At 51.4% G+C, this 11,316-nt stretch overlaps 6 protein-coding genes across 6 annotated transcripts; 3 read left to right on the top strand and 3 right to left on the bottom strand.

Annotated features, from left to right (window-relative positions):
• Positions 1 to 34: 34 nt before the first annotated feature.
• N7446_009834 (uncharacterized protein) lies at positions 35 to 658 on the bottom strand (the record flags this gene model as incomplete). Its single annotated transcript, XM_058518579.1, has 5 exons — positions 35 to 123; positions 176 to 250; positions 308 to 316; positions 384 to 565; positions 636 to 658. 5 exons carry the CDS (start codon positions 656 to 658, stop codon positions 35 to 37), a joined length of 378 nt encoding a protein of 125 aa, XP_058369367.1.
• A 360-nt stretch (positions 659 to 1,018) lies between these two features.
• Positions 1,019 to 4,324, top strand: N7446_009833 (putative PHD finger domain protein; the record flags this gene model as incomplete). Its single annotated transcript, XM_058518578.1, has 3 exons — positions 1,019 to 3,429; positions 3,479 to 3,968; positions 4,052 to 4,324. The coding sequence occupies 3 exons, from the start codon at positions 1,019 to 1,021 to the stop codon at positions 4,322 to 4,324; spliced, it is 3,174 nt and encodes a 1,057-aa protein (XP_058369366.1).
• A 257-nt stretch (positions 4,325 to 4,581) lies between these two features.
• N7446_009832 (RNA recognition motif domain-containing protein) lies at positions 4,582 to 6,727 on the top strand. The gene is made up of 4 exons (XM_058518577.1): positions 4,582 to 4,720; positions 4,771 to 4,876; positions 4,930 to 5,276; positions 5,344 to 6,727. Exons 1-4 carry the CDS (start codon positions 4,684 to 4,686, stop codon positions 5,871 to 5,873), a joined length of 1,020 nt encoding a protein of 339 aa, XP_058369365.1. The 5' UTR covers positions 4,582 to 4,683; the 3' UTR covers positions 5,874 to 6,727.
• A 405-nt stretch (positions 6,728 to 7,132) lies between these two features.
• N7446_009831 (DPY30/SDC1 family protein) lies at positions 7,133 to 7,754 on the bottom strand (the record flags this gene model as incomplete). Its single annotated transcript, XM_058518576.1, has 3 exons — positions 7,133 to 7,220; positions 7,280 to 7,569; positions 7,740 to 7,754. The coding sequence occupies 3 exons, from the start codon at positions 7,752 to 7,754 to the stop codon at positions 7,133 to 7,135; spliced, it is 393 nt and encodes a 130-aa protein (XP_058369364.1).
• Positions 7,755 to 7,996: 242 nt separating this feature from the next.
• On the top strand, positions 7,997 to 10,410 carry N7446_009830 (fanconi-associated nuclease 1; the record flags this gene model as incomplete). Its single annotated transcript, XM_058518575.1, has 3 exons — positions 7,997 to 8,457; positions 8,512 to 9,847; positions 9,901 to 10,410. The coding sequence occupies 3 exons, from the start codon at positions 7,997 to 7,999 to the stop codon at positions 10,408 to 10,410; spliced, it is 2,307 nt and encodes a 768-aa protein (XP_058369363.1).
• A 257-nt stretch (positions 10,411 to 10,667) lies between these two features.
• Positions 10,668 to 11,222, bottom strand: N7446_009829 (uncharacterized protein; the record flags this gene model as incomplete). Its single annotated transcript, XM_058518574.1, has 3 exons — positions 10,668 to 10,779; positions 10,984 to 11,131; positions 11,198 to 11,222. The coding sequence occupies 3 exons, from the start codon at positions 11,220 to 11,222 to the stop codon at positions 10,668 to 10,670; spliced, it is 285 nt and encodes a 94-aa protein (XP_058369362.1).
• Between the last annotated feature and the right edge of the window lie 94 nt (positions 11,223 to 11,316).

Genomic DNA, 11,316 nt, shown 5'->3' with positions numbered 1-11,316 from the left:
GCGAGAAAAAGAAGTGGCAACTGTCTCGTTATGTTCAACCGCCGATAGGGGGCCCGCGCTGTAGCGATGTAATCTGTTTTCGAAGCTCGACGAAGAAGTCCTTCCCGTTTGCCATCAGGTGCGCTGTAATAAGGTTATTCTCCATTCAATCAAATGATGCAACCGGGAGACGTACGCTTGGAGCCCCAGGCTCCGCTAGCTCGGTTGGGCGCGTCTTTGGCGGTAGGCTTGTAGATGTTTGGCTTCGATTCTGTAGGAAGGGCAACGAGTTAGGCTTGTGCAAGTGTGTAGGCAGATAATAACATACCCCGGGGTCCTGAGACATGAGAAAATCCCGTTAGCTTTGTAAATCCTTGAGCAAGGTCAGATATGGACAACTATACCTCTCTTCAAAATGTTCTTGGCCTCTGCGGCATTGAATCCCCGTACAGGGACATGTTGCTCTTGCGGTGCGTTCGATGCGCCCCAGGCAGCATTGCCATCGCGTGCGCCGCCCTGTCCTCCTGTCTTGTCGCGATTTCCGCCGCTGCGCTGCGAGGACTGGCGACTAGGTCCACCCCGCCATCTACAGTAGGATGATACAAGCAGTTAGTGAAGCTGGAGGACGCGGAATGTCTTCGGTGGCAAATGCGTACCTGTTTTCGCCGGGAGAGCTCATAGTGTATGTGTGGAAACGACGAGTGGGAACAGAATCAAAAGATCGCAAATAGCTTGGGGAGCTAGATATGTTAAGTTGACGCGGAGGTTGCTTAAGAGTTCCGTTGACACCTGAGGCCACAAAATGACAGCTCGGGTGTCTCCGCCTTGGCCAGATAACCAAACACTCCTCCTCATCGCGCTTCTCAGCTTTGACAGGCCTGGCGTCATTTGCGACTTGCTGTTCTTAAGTTGTCGCATGTGAAGCTTGCGATTTATATTTCGCCGCCCAGCTTGAGTTGGTCGCTCAACGCAACTTGGATCCGTCCGATTGACAATTACCCCCGACGATCCACACCCAGTCCCTCACGCTCGTGGTGTTATGGCGCCGTCTATTAGACACTCGATTTCCGGTCGCCCATCACGTAGTCGACCCAGATCCTCTTTGAAATCATCAAACAACGGGCTCCTCGATTCGCCTGAGGGCCCTCCTATGAAGAAGCGAAGGTACATTCCCGGCGGTCCTGGAGGCGGAGGAAGGTTTATCGACGCCGACGGCACTATTGTCGCCGAAGAAGAATCACAAACACCGAAGACATCCAGTGCTCCCCGCCGCCACTCTGCAAGTGCTCGGAGTCGCCCAGCTCCGCGTGAGATCGAACAACCAATGCAAGCCCCTCCACCGCCACCTCCCCTTGTACCAACAACACCACCCTCAATGACGCGTCCGAGGCGCGATAAGACCCAAAATCGGGGTCGCTTTACCTCCTCCACGGCTGCTGCACTTGCTCTTCAACAAGGTGATGGCTATAAGCCACGCGAAGAACGCGGATGGGAGGAGTTCCACCCCGACTTGGATATCGATGGCAAGCTTGCAGTCTTCAGCTCCCATGAAGTCGATGCTCCAGATGCTACAGCAGAATCCTCGAGCTTGGGATCATTGGGTGGGGCGAACGGGCTGGATAGTCCAGGAACGCCAGCCTCTTATTCAGCTGACGCCTCGTCTCCATTCCCGATGAAACGTAGGCCTGGTCGTCCACCGCGTCGCCCTGAAGCTATCTTGAACGCCATGTTCTCTCATCAAGGACAGAAGGTCATTCCACCGCCTGGTCCTAATCCTCGGGAGAAGTTGACGCTGCCAAAGCCGTCGTTCAGGATGCGTGACCCCTTCACATTCTACGAGAAAAAAGGTGTGGGCCACCAAAATTATGTCGATCGTACTATGGCAGCTGTTGGTTACCAAGAGAGCGATCTGTTTCTCCGTCATGACCGGCGTTTTATTCGAATGACCGAAGGCACACAAGAAGATGACTTGGATGTCATTCAGCCTGCTATGACCGATGACGTTAACACAACGACTGGACGCGTGGAATATGATATGGATGAGCAAGATGAGAAATGGTTGGAAGAATATAATGCCAAACGTCGCGAAGATCAGCTTGAGCCCATCAAACCGGCTGTGTTTGAAATTACCATGACCAAGATTGAGAGGGAATGGCACGCCCTTGAGAAGCGCATCCCGAAGCCAAACCCCAAACCACCACAGACCGGGCGGCCTCGCTCCAGTTCAGCTGCTGCTGTCAATGGCGAAACTGCTGGACCAGGCGAAGAGCAGGACAGCAAGTGTGCTATCTGCGATGATGGCGACTGTGAAAACGCAAACGCCATTGTTTTCTGTGATGGTTGCGACCTTGCGGTACATCAAGAGTGTTATGGTGTGCCTTTCATCCCAGAAGGCCAGTGGCTTTGCCGCAAGTGCCAGCTACTAGGGAGAGGTGCCACGAATTGTATCTTCTGCCCAAACACTGAAGGTGCATTCAAGCAAACTACCTCGTCCAAATGGGCCCATCTGCTTTGCTCTTTCTGGATTCCAGAAGTCTCTATTGGCAACCCATCTCTTATGGAGCCAGTTACCGATGTTGAAAAAGTCCCTCGCAGTCGCTGGAAGCTGAATTGCTACATCTGCAAGCAGCGGATGGGTGCCTCCATCCAGTGCAGTAACAAAAACTGCTTCGTGGCCTTCCACGTCTCATGTGCACGCAGAGCTCAGCTGTATCTCAAGATGAAGATTGGGCATAGCCTCATGGACTCTCACCTTCTCAAAGCTTTCTGTGACAAGCACGTTCCGCATGATTGGCGACTGGAGCACGGGACTGATATTGCAACTGCTGATGCCATGGAATACTACCGCAATACCATGAGCGGTCGACGGTGGGGGGACAGTCAAGCTGTGGCACTTTCAACTGGTCCGTCACATCCCGTCATTGAGGGTGGTGAAGATGACCTCGCTTCAGCTCCTCGCATTACCTTGACTATCGGCGGTAATAAGCGCAAGCGCGTACCTCGAATGATATGGAAACTACCCTCGGGTGCTCCAGTGATTCCTCAGGTTGTTTTGAACTCAGTGGTTGCCTCCCTTCAGCGATTCACGGTCCGTCAAAGAAAGCAATATGCTGAGGATGCATCCAAGTATTGGACGCTGAAGCGTGAAGCGAGACGTGGAGCCGCATTGCTCAAGAGACTTCAGTTGCAGCTCGAAACATTCTCCTCCATGGAGATGACACGAAGAGACTACGTAGCTATGGGTGTTCCCGGGTACAAACGCCTGGAACGTCGCATCGAATTTGGCGAACGACTTTACAAGGATCTCGATCGATTACGGATGCTATGTGATGAAGTGAAGAAACGAGAGAAGGAGAAGTTGAAGGATGCCGAGATGCTACGGAACATTGTGGATCTTGTCTATTTCCCTACGTTCCCACTACTCTGGCCGATCCTTGAGAAAGCTCAACTGTAAGAGACTCTTGAAATTTTGGCATACCTTTTACTGACTCTAAACCAGGCTTGACGGAAAGGGTGTTTTTGCTCCTGGCTTGATGTCAATACGACAGAGATTGAATGAGCGTTTCTATCCATCTGTTGCTACCTTCTCTGCCGACCTGGCTAGCCTGTTCACGTCAGAAATCGGAGTGGAGCCTGCTGGCGACACCGCTGAACTACAAGCACAGATCAGCGGCCGTGCCCCAGAGCTTAGCTTGGAGCAACGCGAGAAGCGAAAACTGGCCAAGCGCATCATCAAGGTCATTCAGCCTTCCCTGGAGGATGCAATCAAGAAAGAGAGCGAGTTGAACCGCAAACCATTTGAGAAAGAATTGAAAGAGCTGGACGTGATTCTTGACCACAGTGTTATGTCTCGCGGTGGTGATTCTCCCGAGCCAGAGGGTGACACTGAGCTGTCTGCCCACCCTGATGCCATGGAAGGTGTCGAGGAAACTACGGAGGCTCCATCCGAGGCTCAACCCGCTCCAGACCAACAGCCCCCGAAGATTCTGGTGCAGAAGGGGCACCCGCAGAAGACCCCGTGAACGATGTCTATGCATATCATCGACACCCAACGCCTATCTTGACCGAGCAGGACCAACAGCTGCCCCTGGCTCAAGGTGGCATCCAATGGTACATGCAGCCATTCGATCCTGTTGGCACCACCGTTCACGAGGAACGATGGACAGGACGGGATGTTATGCGTGGTATGAGCGAGGAGCTCAGTGAATTGGACGAGGACGAACTTGAAGGATTGAAGGACTTGGTGGATGATGAAGAGCTCGGGGGTACTGCCAATACCAACGGCGCTCCAGCTGCTTCTCAACAGAATAACCGTCGGACGCGACGTTTGCGTGGCTCAAAATAATGCTATACTTCATGAGCGCGAGGCGTAGGGTGTCCGGGATTTGATTTTAGCGAGCTTTTGTATTTCTAGCTATAGCTAATAAGACCAATGGCGATCTAGTCTTGGCGCATTTCAGCTGTTTGTTCTTAGCATGAAGCCCCCTGCTTGCTTTGACTAGCCCGTTTTCCAATTCTCTCAATATCCTAATTTTCCTTAACGAGAGTCCTTAACGGAACTTTTTAACGATAATTCGTAAACCGGTGTGAGGCGGTTGTGCTGCCTGAATTCTCGGGTGTTGATCGTTCGATTTTCCGGGCTCTTATCGTTAAACCTCGCTTTCTTCCTCCTTCCATCTCACACCTTTCGGTCTTTCACCCATCATGGCTGACTACGAGAATGACAACGGCCGTTACGCCGGTAAGTCCTTTTATTCCATGATATACAAGTGATTGCTTACTCTGGATTAGACGAGCCCCGGTACGATCGCGACCGCAGCGCTTCTCCTCGCGATGAGCCTCGAGCCGACCGCGACCGTGCTCGCAGCCGCTCCCCCAACGGCCGCTCCGACGACAGGTTCGTTTCATCTGAACCAATACATATATCTCCTCTCTAATCAACCCCTACAGAGCTCCTATTTCCCGCAAGCCCATTGAGGAAGAGGATGAGGGCGCCATCAACTCCGGCTCCAACCTCTTCGTCACTGGCATTCACCCCCGTCTGACTGAGTCCGATATTTCGCGTCTCTTCGAGAAGTACGGTGATGTCGACAACTGCTCCATCATGCTTGACCCCCACACCAAGGAGTCTCGCGGATTCGGTTTCGTCAACATGGTTACCGCAGAGCAGGCCGATGCCGCCAAGGAGGGCCTGCAGGGCGAGGTCATCGAGGGTCGCACCTTGAGCATCGAGAAGGCCCGTCGCGCCCGTCCCCGTACTCCTACCCCCGGAAAGTACTTCGGTCCCCCCAAGCGTGGTAAGTTTATCCCTGCCCCACTCTATTGCTTTGTCCTTTGTCGAAACTTACACACTTCCTTTGTTAGAGGGTGGTGGTGGTGGTCGCGGAGGTGGTCCCCGCCGTGACCGTTACGATGACCGCCGTGGCCCCTACGGAGGTGGTGGCTGGCGCCGTCGCGATGACGACTACTCCCGCTACGGTCGCTACGACTCTTACAATGACCGCCGCGACTATGGCCGCGACTATGGCCGCGATTATGGCCGCCGTGACTACGGTGGTGGTGGCGGTGGTGGTGGTGGCCGCGACTATGGTGGTCGCCGTGAGTCTCGCGATGACTATGGCTACCGTGGAGGTGCTGACCGCTACGGCGGCGGCCGTGAGGATCGTTACAGCCGCGATGATCGCCGTGGTGGTGGTGATGAGCCCCGTGGTGGAGGAGGAGGTGGTGGTGGTGGTGGCTACTACGACCGTGACGCTAACCCTCCCTCTTTTGATGCTGCTGGCCCTCCTCGTGAGCCTCGCGACCCTTACGCCGGTGGTGGTGGTGGTGGCAGCCGTTCTTACGAAGGTCAGGCACGCAGCGGTGGTGGCGAGGACCGCTACGCTGGCAGGTAAAGTGTCTTTCCTAGTTTCTTAACCAGAAGAGAGACCGGTCCTTGAATTGTCTCGCTGGTTTCGCGTTTCTTTGCCCATTTCTCTCCCCAAATTTTTCGTTTTTGTTCTGGAATTGCTTTTAATGCGGGATTTGGGCGACGGGCCACGGGGCGTCGTCTTGTTTTGTCAATTGCTTTTTCGCATCTCGTCTCAGCAAAACGGACCATCGGCCTTACTGCGACCGGCTCGCCAATACTTCATCGGCTAGTCACACTTCGGTTGCTTGATGATGTGTCTCTTTTATGTCTGTTCGCGACGCGACTTCGGGAATTCTTCTGGCGGCAAAAAGGGAACAAAACAATTATCGCTGTAATTCGGATTTCTATGGCTCAGCATTTTCGTCACTCACACCTCCACCTCTTCACCTCCACAACATCTCCAGTAACCGGCTCGATTGTATTCGACTCTCTCTAAACAACTCTGAATGAACAACCATTCGCCCTCTTTCGCCAAAGCCGTCGACTTTGCGCTTGTAGTACCAGCCCTTTAACTGCAGGCGTTAAACTATCCTTGGATATCTGATCAGCTTGAAATTTGGTCAAGCTGAAGGTGAGATGTGCTGCAAGCTAACCTGCAGGTTTTATCTTTTTTGGAATCTTCGTCTTTTTTGGCTGGACTGAAGTGTGCTTACCTTCCATAGGATATGTGTCTCATATGTACAGTATGTTCCTACACAGGTATGGAAGTCGCTGGTCATTCAACCACTGCAAAATATGCAGTCTGGTGAAGATTGCTGGCAACAACCTAAACTGATTCTTGCATCAAAATTTTGGACATTTCTAGTAATCTGCCTATATCACAGCCCTAGACCCACGCATAGATATATATCTGTCCCTTTAGACTGGTCGAGTAGAACTGTCAGCCAGTTAACCCGTAGCTTGTAATATATAAGCCCTCTTGTAGAGTCTTGGTCTTTTACCTTTCCGTAATACACGGCAGTTACATTCAGTCTCGCGCGTAAGTTCCAAAGCCATGAAAGACAGTTGTTGATATTGAAGTGGGTATCAAATGGTGAGCAGTGGGACAAAGCTAAGTCATACCTCAACGCATACACACTGAAGTATGCTTAAGCTAACGCAATGCCTCCAAGGGTAAAAGACAAAACAATCAATCAGGCAGACAGAGAAACCACAACCGATGCCCCGGTCCAAAACATCTACGCCAGCGCCACTAAAAATCAAACGCCCAGCAGAAACAAGCATCCCACCATCCAGTTCGCTTTACTCCGAGTCCTTCTTACCCTCACCTTCGACCTCATTACTCTTCTGAAGCAAGAATTCACCAAGTACCCGTAAAGGATTGGCAGGTCTAAAGAAACTAACATCAGCACTCTTATTACCCACTTGGAAGGAGCATGCACAACTCACTGTTCTCTCGCAACAGACTTCATCCCTTCAAGCAAATACGGCACAATCTTCTCATTCAGATAAACCCGCGCAGGCGCACCACCAGGCCGGACTTGCGTCGCAGAGAGGCCGGATAGATCTCCCATGGGAGTGTTTGAGCCGTTGGCTTCGCCCATTGCGGATGTTGGTTTGGGTTGTGGTGCGGGATTGGAGTTGGAGTTGAAGTTGGGGTTGAGGTTGGAGTTGTTATTGGAGTTGGTATTATTCGGCGGTGTCGGGGCCGCTGGAGCTGTGTTTGTAGGAGTTTGAGGCTGGCGAAGGTCAATTGATTGAGTCTTGGGTTTGGTTTGGGTGGTTGGAGGGTGTGGCAGTAGGAAGTTGGTTGTTGGAGTGGGCTTGCGGAACGGAAGCTGTGGAGCTCCGTTTTCTTGTCTTTCTTTTTCCGTGAGGGGATGGAGGGATAGAGAGGATTTGGGCTTACTGGTATAGTGGTCATTTTATAGATGGGGATCTCTATATCTATCAAAGGGCTGTCAAAGGGGGATTCCTGTTTCTTCTAGGTTTCTTTCTCGTCAGCCTGCAGGCTGTTGCTGTTGGGCATGTTGCAAACACGACAAACAACTTACAGTTATATCTGCACGTGATCTCGTGTTCCAAAGTTTCGCGAGACACGTCCACTCGTGTCTACATTGAGGGGGTTTGGTTGCTTAAGTCTGATTGCTATGGAACCGAGACACCATGTCCCTATTGGACTTCTGGGAGACACAGCGGCCTGTGAAACGGCGGCGGGCCTCTGAGCAGCCGAGGGAGAGTAACAATGCAGAGGCGGGGCCTGAGATAAAACGGCCGCTGAGTCCGAGTTTGAGTCCGAGTCCTTCGATCGATGTGAGGGATACACCTACAGCAGAGGACTTGGGATATATTCCCAGCAGCCAGACGGATCTCGAGACGTCACTCCCTGCCATCAAGACCGACGAGGATGCGATTGAAGAGTATGAGACGTCCAAGAATGATAACGAGCCTGGGTTGCATGTGAGACTACGAGATGGAGTCTGGCAGAAAGGCAAAAGCTCTATCTATGTTGATGCGTTCAATTTAGCACTCGAGACTGTGTTGGATGAGGAATCGCATCTGTTCGACGAGACCGAAATGGAAATCTTCAGCCAATGGCGGGAGCTCTCTTATGAATCCCAATATCTGTATGTGTTCTCGTAAATCTAACTGTCTTTTCCTTAATACTGATAGAGATCCAGCTATGTGCGGCTGTTCCTGCGCAAGACCTCTGCATGGCATCGTATCAACAGACTGAACTATTACTCCGATATCTCGGATTTGTTCTCAGTCGCCGAAGACCTGCAGAGAGAGCGAAGTTTGCCTGACTCGAATCTCGGGGAAACATTTAGATTCGCTGAGGGCATAGAAGAGATAACAACGCTGGAAGAGGCGTCATCACTTCTGTTGCTCGAGGAGCTGAAAGTATTTGCAAAAGAAGCCAAGGTGCAAGGTAAGAGCAAGAAAGAGCTGCTGGCAGGTCTTCGCGAAACGAGCCAGACACAGACAGGACTCAAAGACACGAACAACAGAGATGGCCACTTTACCCAGAAGATACTGGACCACACGGGTGGATGTATCCGGCTCTCGTCCATCCCCCGTGCTCTCTTCGAACGAGTGCATCTAGTCTTCTACCGATCAACCGAGTGGACCGAAAAGTCCCTCACAACAATAATCCTGGCCAAAATGTCCAAGAGAAACTTCCCCGAGTACATCGTCTGCCGCTCAAACTCGATATTCTCATCCAGAGAAGCACTATTAGAATTCGAGGCCGCCATACAAACCCAGTTTGCCATAGATAACATCCTCGAATTCAACGGTCCACCCACAACTGAATCCCTACAACAAATCATCGACCTAGCAAATAAGTTCCACCCGCGATGGAAGGAACTAGTCAACCAAGAACAACAAAAAGAAGACAGCATCTACGAAAGCGGCGAAGGCGCTTATCTGCGTCGGTTCTCGCCAGCATGGGTATTCACCAGAATCATCCACAAAAGCCTGCACCCGCTCGGCCGGTTCAAGGAGCATAAACGCGAGCACGAGGTTCTCGAAGAACTTCTCGCTCAACGACTCTTCCATGCTGCGCGGCGCGGCGCATGGTATCAGCGTAAAGCATTGCTGGAAGAACATTACATGGCGGCTCTGACGCCGGCTGGGGATCGCAGTGAGGAGAATCAGCGGAAGCATTGGAAGAGGATTGCGTTGAAGACGTGCGAGAACGGGTTGGAAGACCCGTTGTGTCATCTGATCTTTCATTATGATTTGCAGAAGCGGATTACGAAGCTTGAGAAGGCTCTTCGGGTGGTTAAGCGTGAGCAGCATGATTTTGGTCATGTCATGCTTGGGAGACCGGCTGAGCGGATTGTTGAGGGTATCCGGGTTGACACGGAGGATATGCCTCGGAAGGGGAAGGCGACTGTTTGGGTTGATGAGAGGGAAGGGGGTGAGTGTAGAGTTGAGAGTATGTGTTTGAGCTGGTACCGCGATCATGGCTGGAAGGGGTATCACTCTGAGGGAGGTATTGTTCGGACCTTGGTGAGTATAATGAAAAACCTGGAAGAGGAGTCAGCTAACACTATGACCTGCAGTTTGGTTACCTCTTCTACGATATTTTGTTTACCTACGTGCCCAACGTCTTTCAGACGGCATTTCAGACATGTCCGCTGGATCTACACACGGATGTTTTCTATCCGTCTCGTGCATCTGAAATCAATCATCGGCTGGTTGAGATTACGAATGGTGACGCAGAGCGTATTATCCGGGAGATCCATTCTCGGGAAGGCGAAGCGCAGCCCTGTGCTGTTGGTCTTGACTGGTCCTTTGATCTGGAGGACTTGGTTGAGATCGTGCAATGTTTCCGCGGCGAAGCTCTTGCTACCATCTGCAAGGTCATGGCACAGGAGTATCAGCAGCGCGGCGGAGGCATCCCGGATTTGTTCCTTTGGAATTATGAGACGCGGACGGTGATGTTTGCTGAGGTCAAGTCGGAGAATGATCGGCTGAGTGATACTCAACGGCTGTGGATTCATATCCTCTTGTCTGCAGGGGTCAAGGTCGAGCTTTGTAATGCTGTTGCGAGGGAAGTTAGAACGGAGTGAATGGGAAGAATGGTCATGTTTGTTGATTGTCGAGGGCCCGGCGATAATAGAAAAAAAATCTAAATATACAAAACAAAAAGGGCACAGGTTCTGTGATTCAGTCAGCATTCGTACTCAACTTGGATGCGTCTTGGAGATGGGGCAGATGCCCGATGAACAACCTCTTCTTGAAATAGTTTATAAATGGCAGCTTATATTTTCTGATGAATTAGTGCGGCTTGCAGATTCACTTACCTTCTCACAACGTCCACCTCAAATCACCTGCGTCTGCCTTGTCTTCCTTGCGGCTTATTGGCCGTCGTCTCCTCCTGGGACTTCTGCTTGGTGTCCTCTTCCTTGCAGGCAGGCTTCTCCTGGTTTGGCCATTTACTATTTTTTCATTAGCCAAGGCATTCAATGATCCGAGTAAGGCATTCAAGTGATCAAATGAGGAATCCAAGTGAGCGTAAGGTATCCAAGTGAGCGTAAGGTATCCAAGTGCAGCGTCCAAGTAGAGGGACAAAGTGCAGTGTTCGCCTATACCACGGGGTAGACCTGGAGGTTACTTACTGACTCCAAAAACGTTTAACACACCATTCAACAAGAAGAACGGCTCTGCACAGGGTCCATATGGCGAAAAGAGTCCAAGGTCTCGGGGAGAAGCTCTCAAGGACGAAGGAAAGAAAGGCGTTGGTTGCATTTTGGGGGGTAGGGGGGTCTGTCGAAGTGGTTTGAGTGTTTGCTGTAACATCACATTAGCATTTAGTAAAGCGAGACTTTATGAAGTAGACGTAGACGAAGGACTTACCCATCTTCGTGTAAAAAGGGTTCATTTTAGAAGATTTGAGAAATGGTTACAAGAGAACAGTTCAATTGCGGGATCTACAGTAATTACACTCTGGGAAGCTGCTCTGTAGGCAAGAACGT

Source organism: Penicillium canescens (assembly GCF_028828765.1).
Source record: "Penicillium canescens strain IBT 15451 chromosome Unknown utg000006l_segment0_segment0, whole genome shotgun sequence".
In the NCBI taxonomy this organism is placed as follows: domain Eukaryota; kingdom Fungi; phylum Ascomycota; class Eurotiomycetes; order Eurotiales; family Aspergillaceae; genus Penicillium; species Penicillium canescens.
This window is presented reverse-complemented; position numbering and strand designations above follow the sequence as displayed.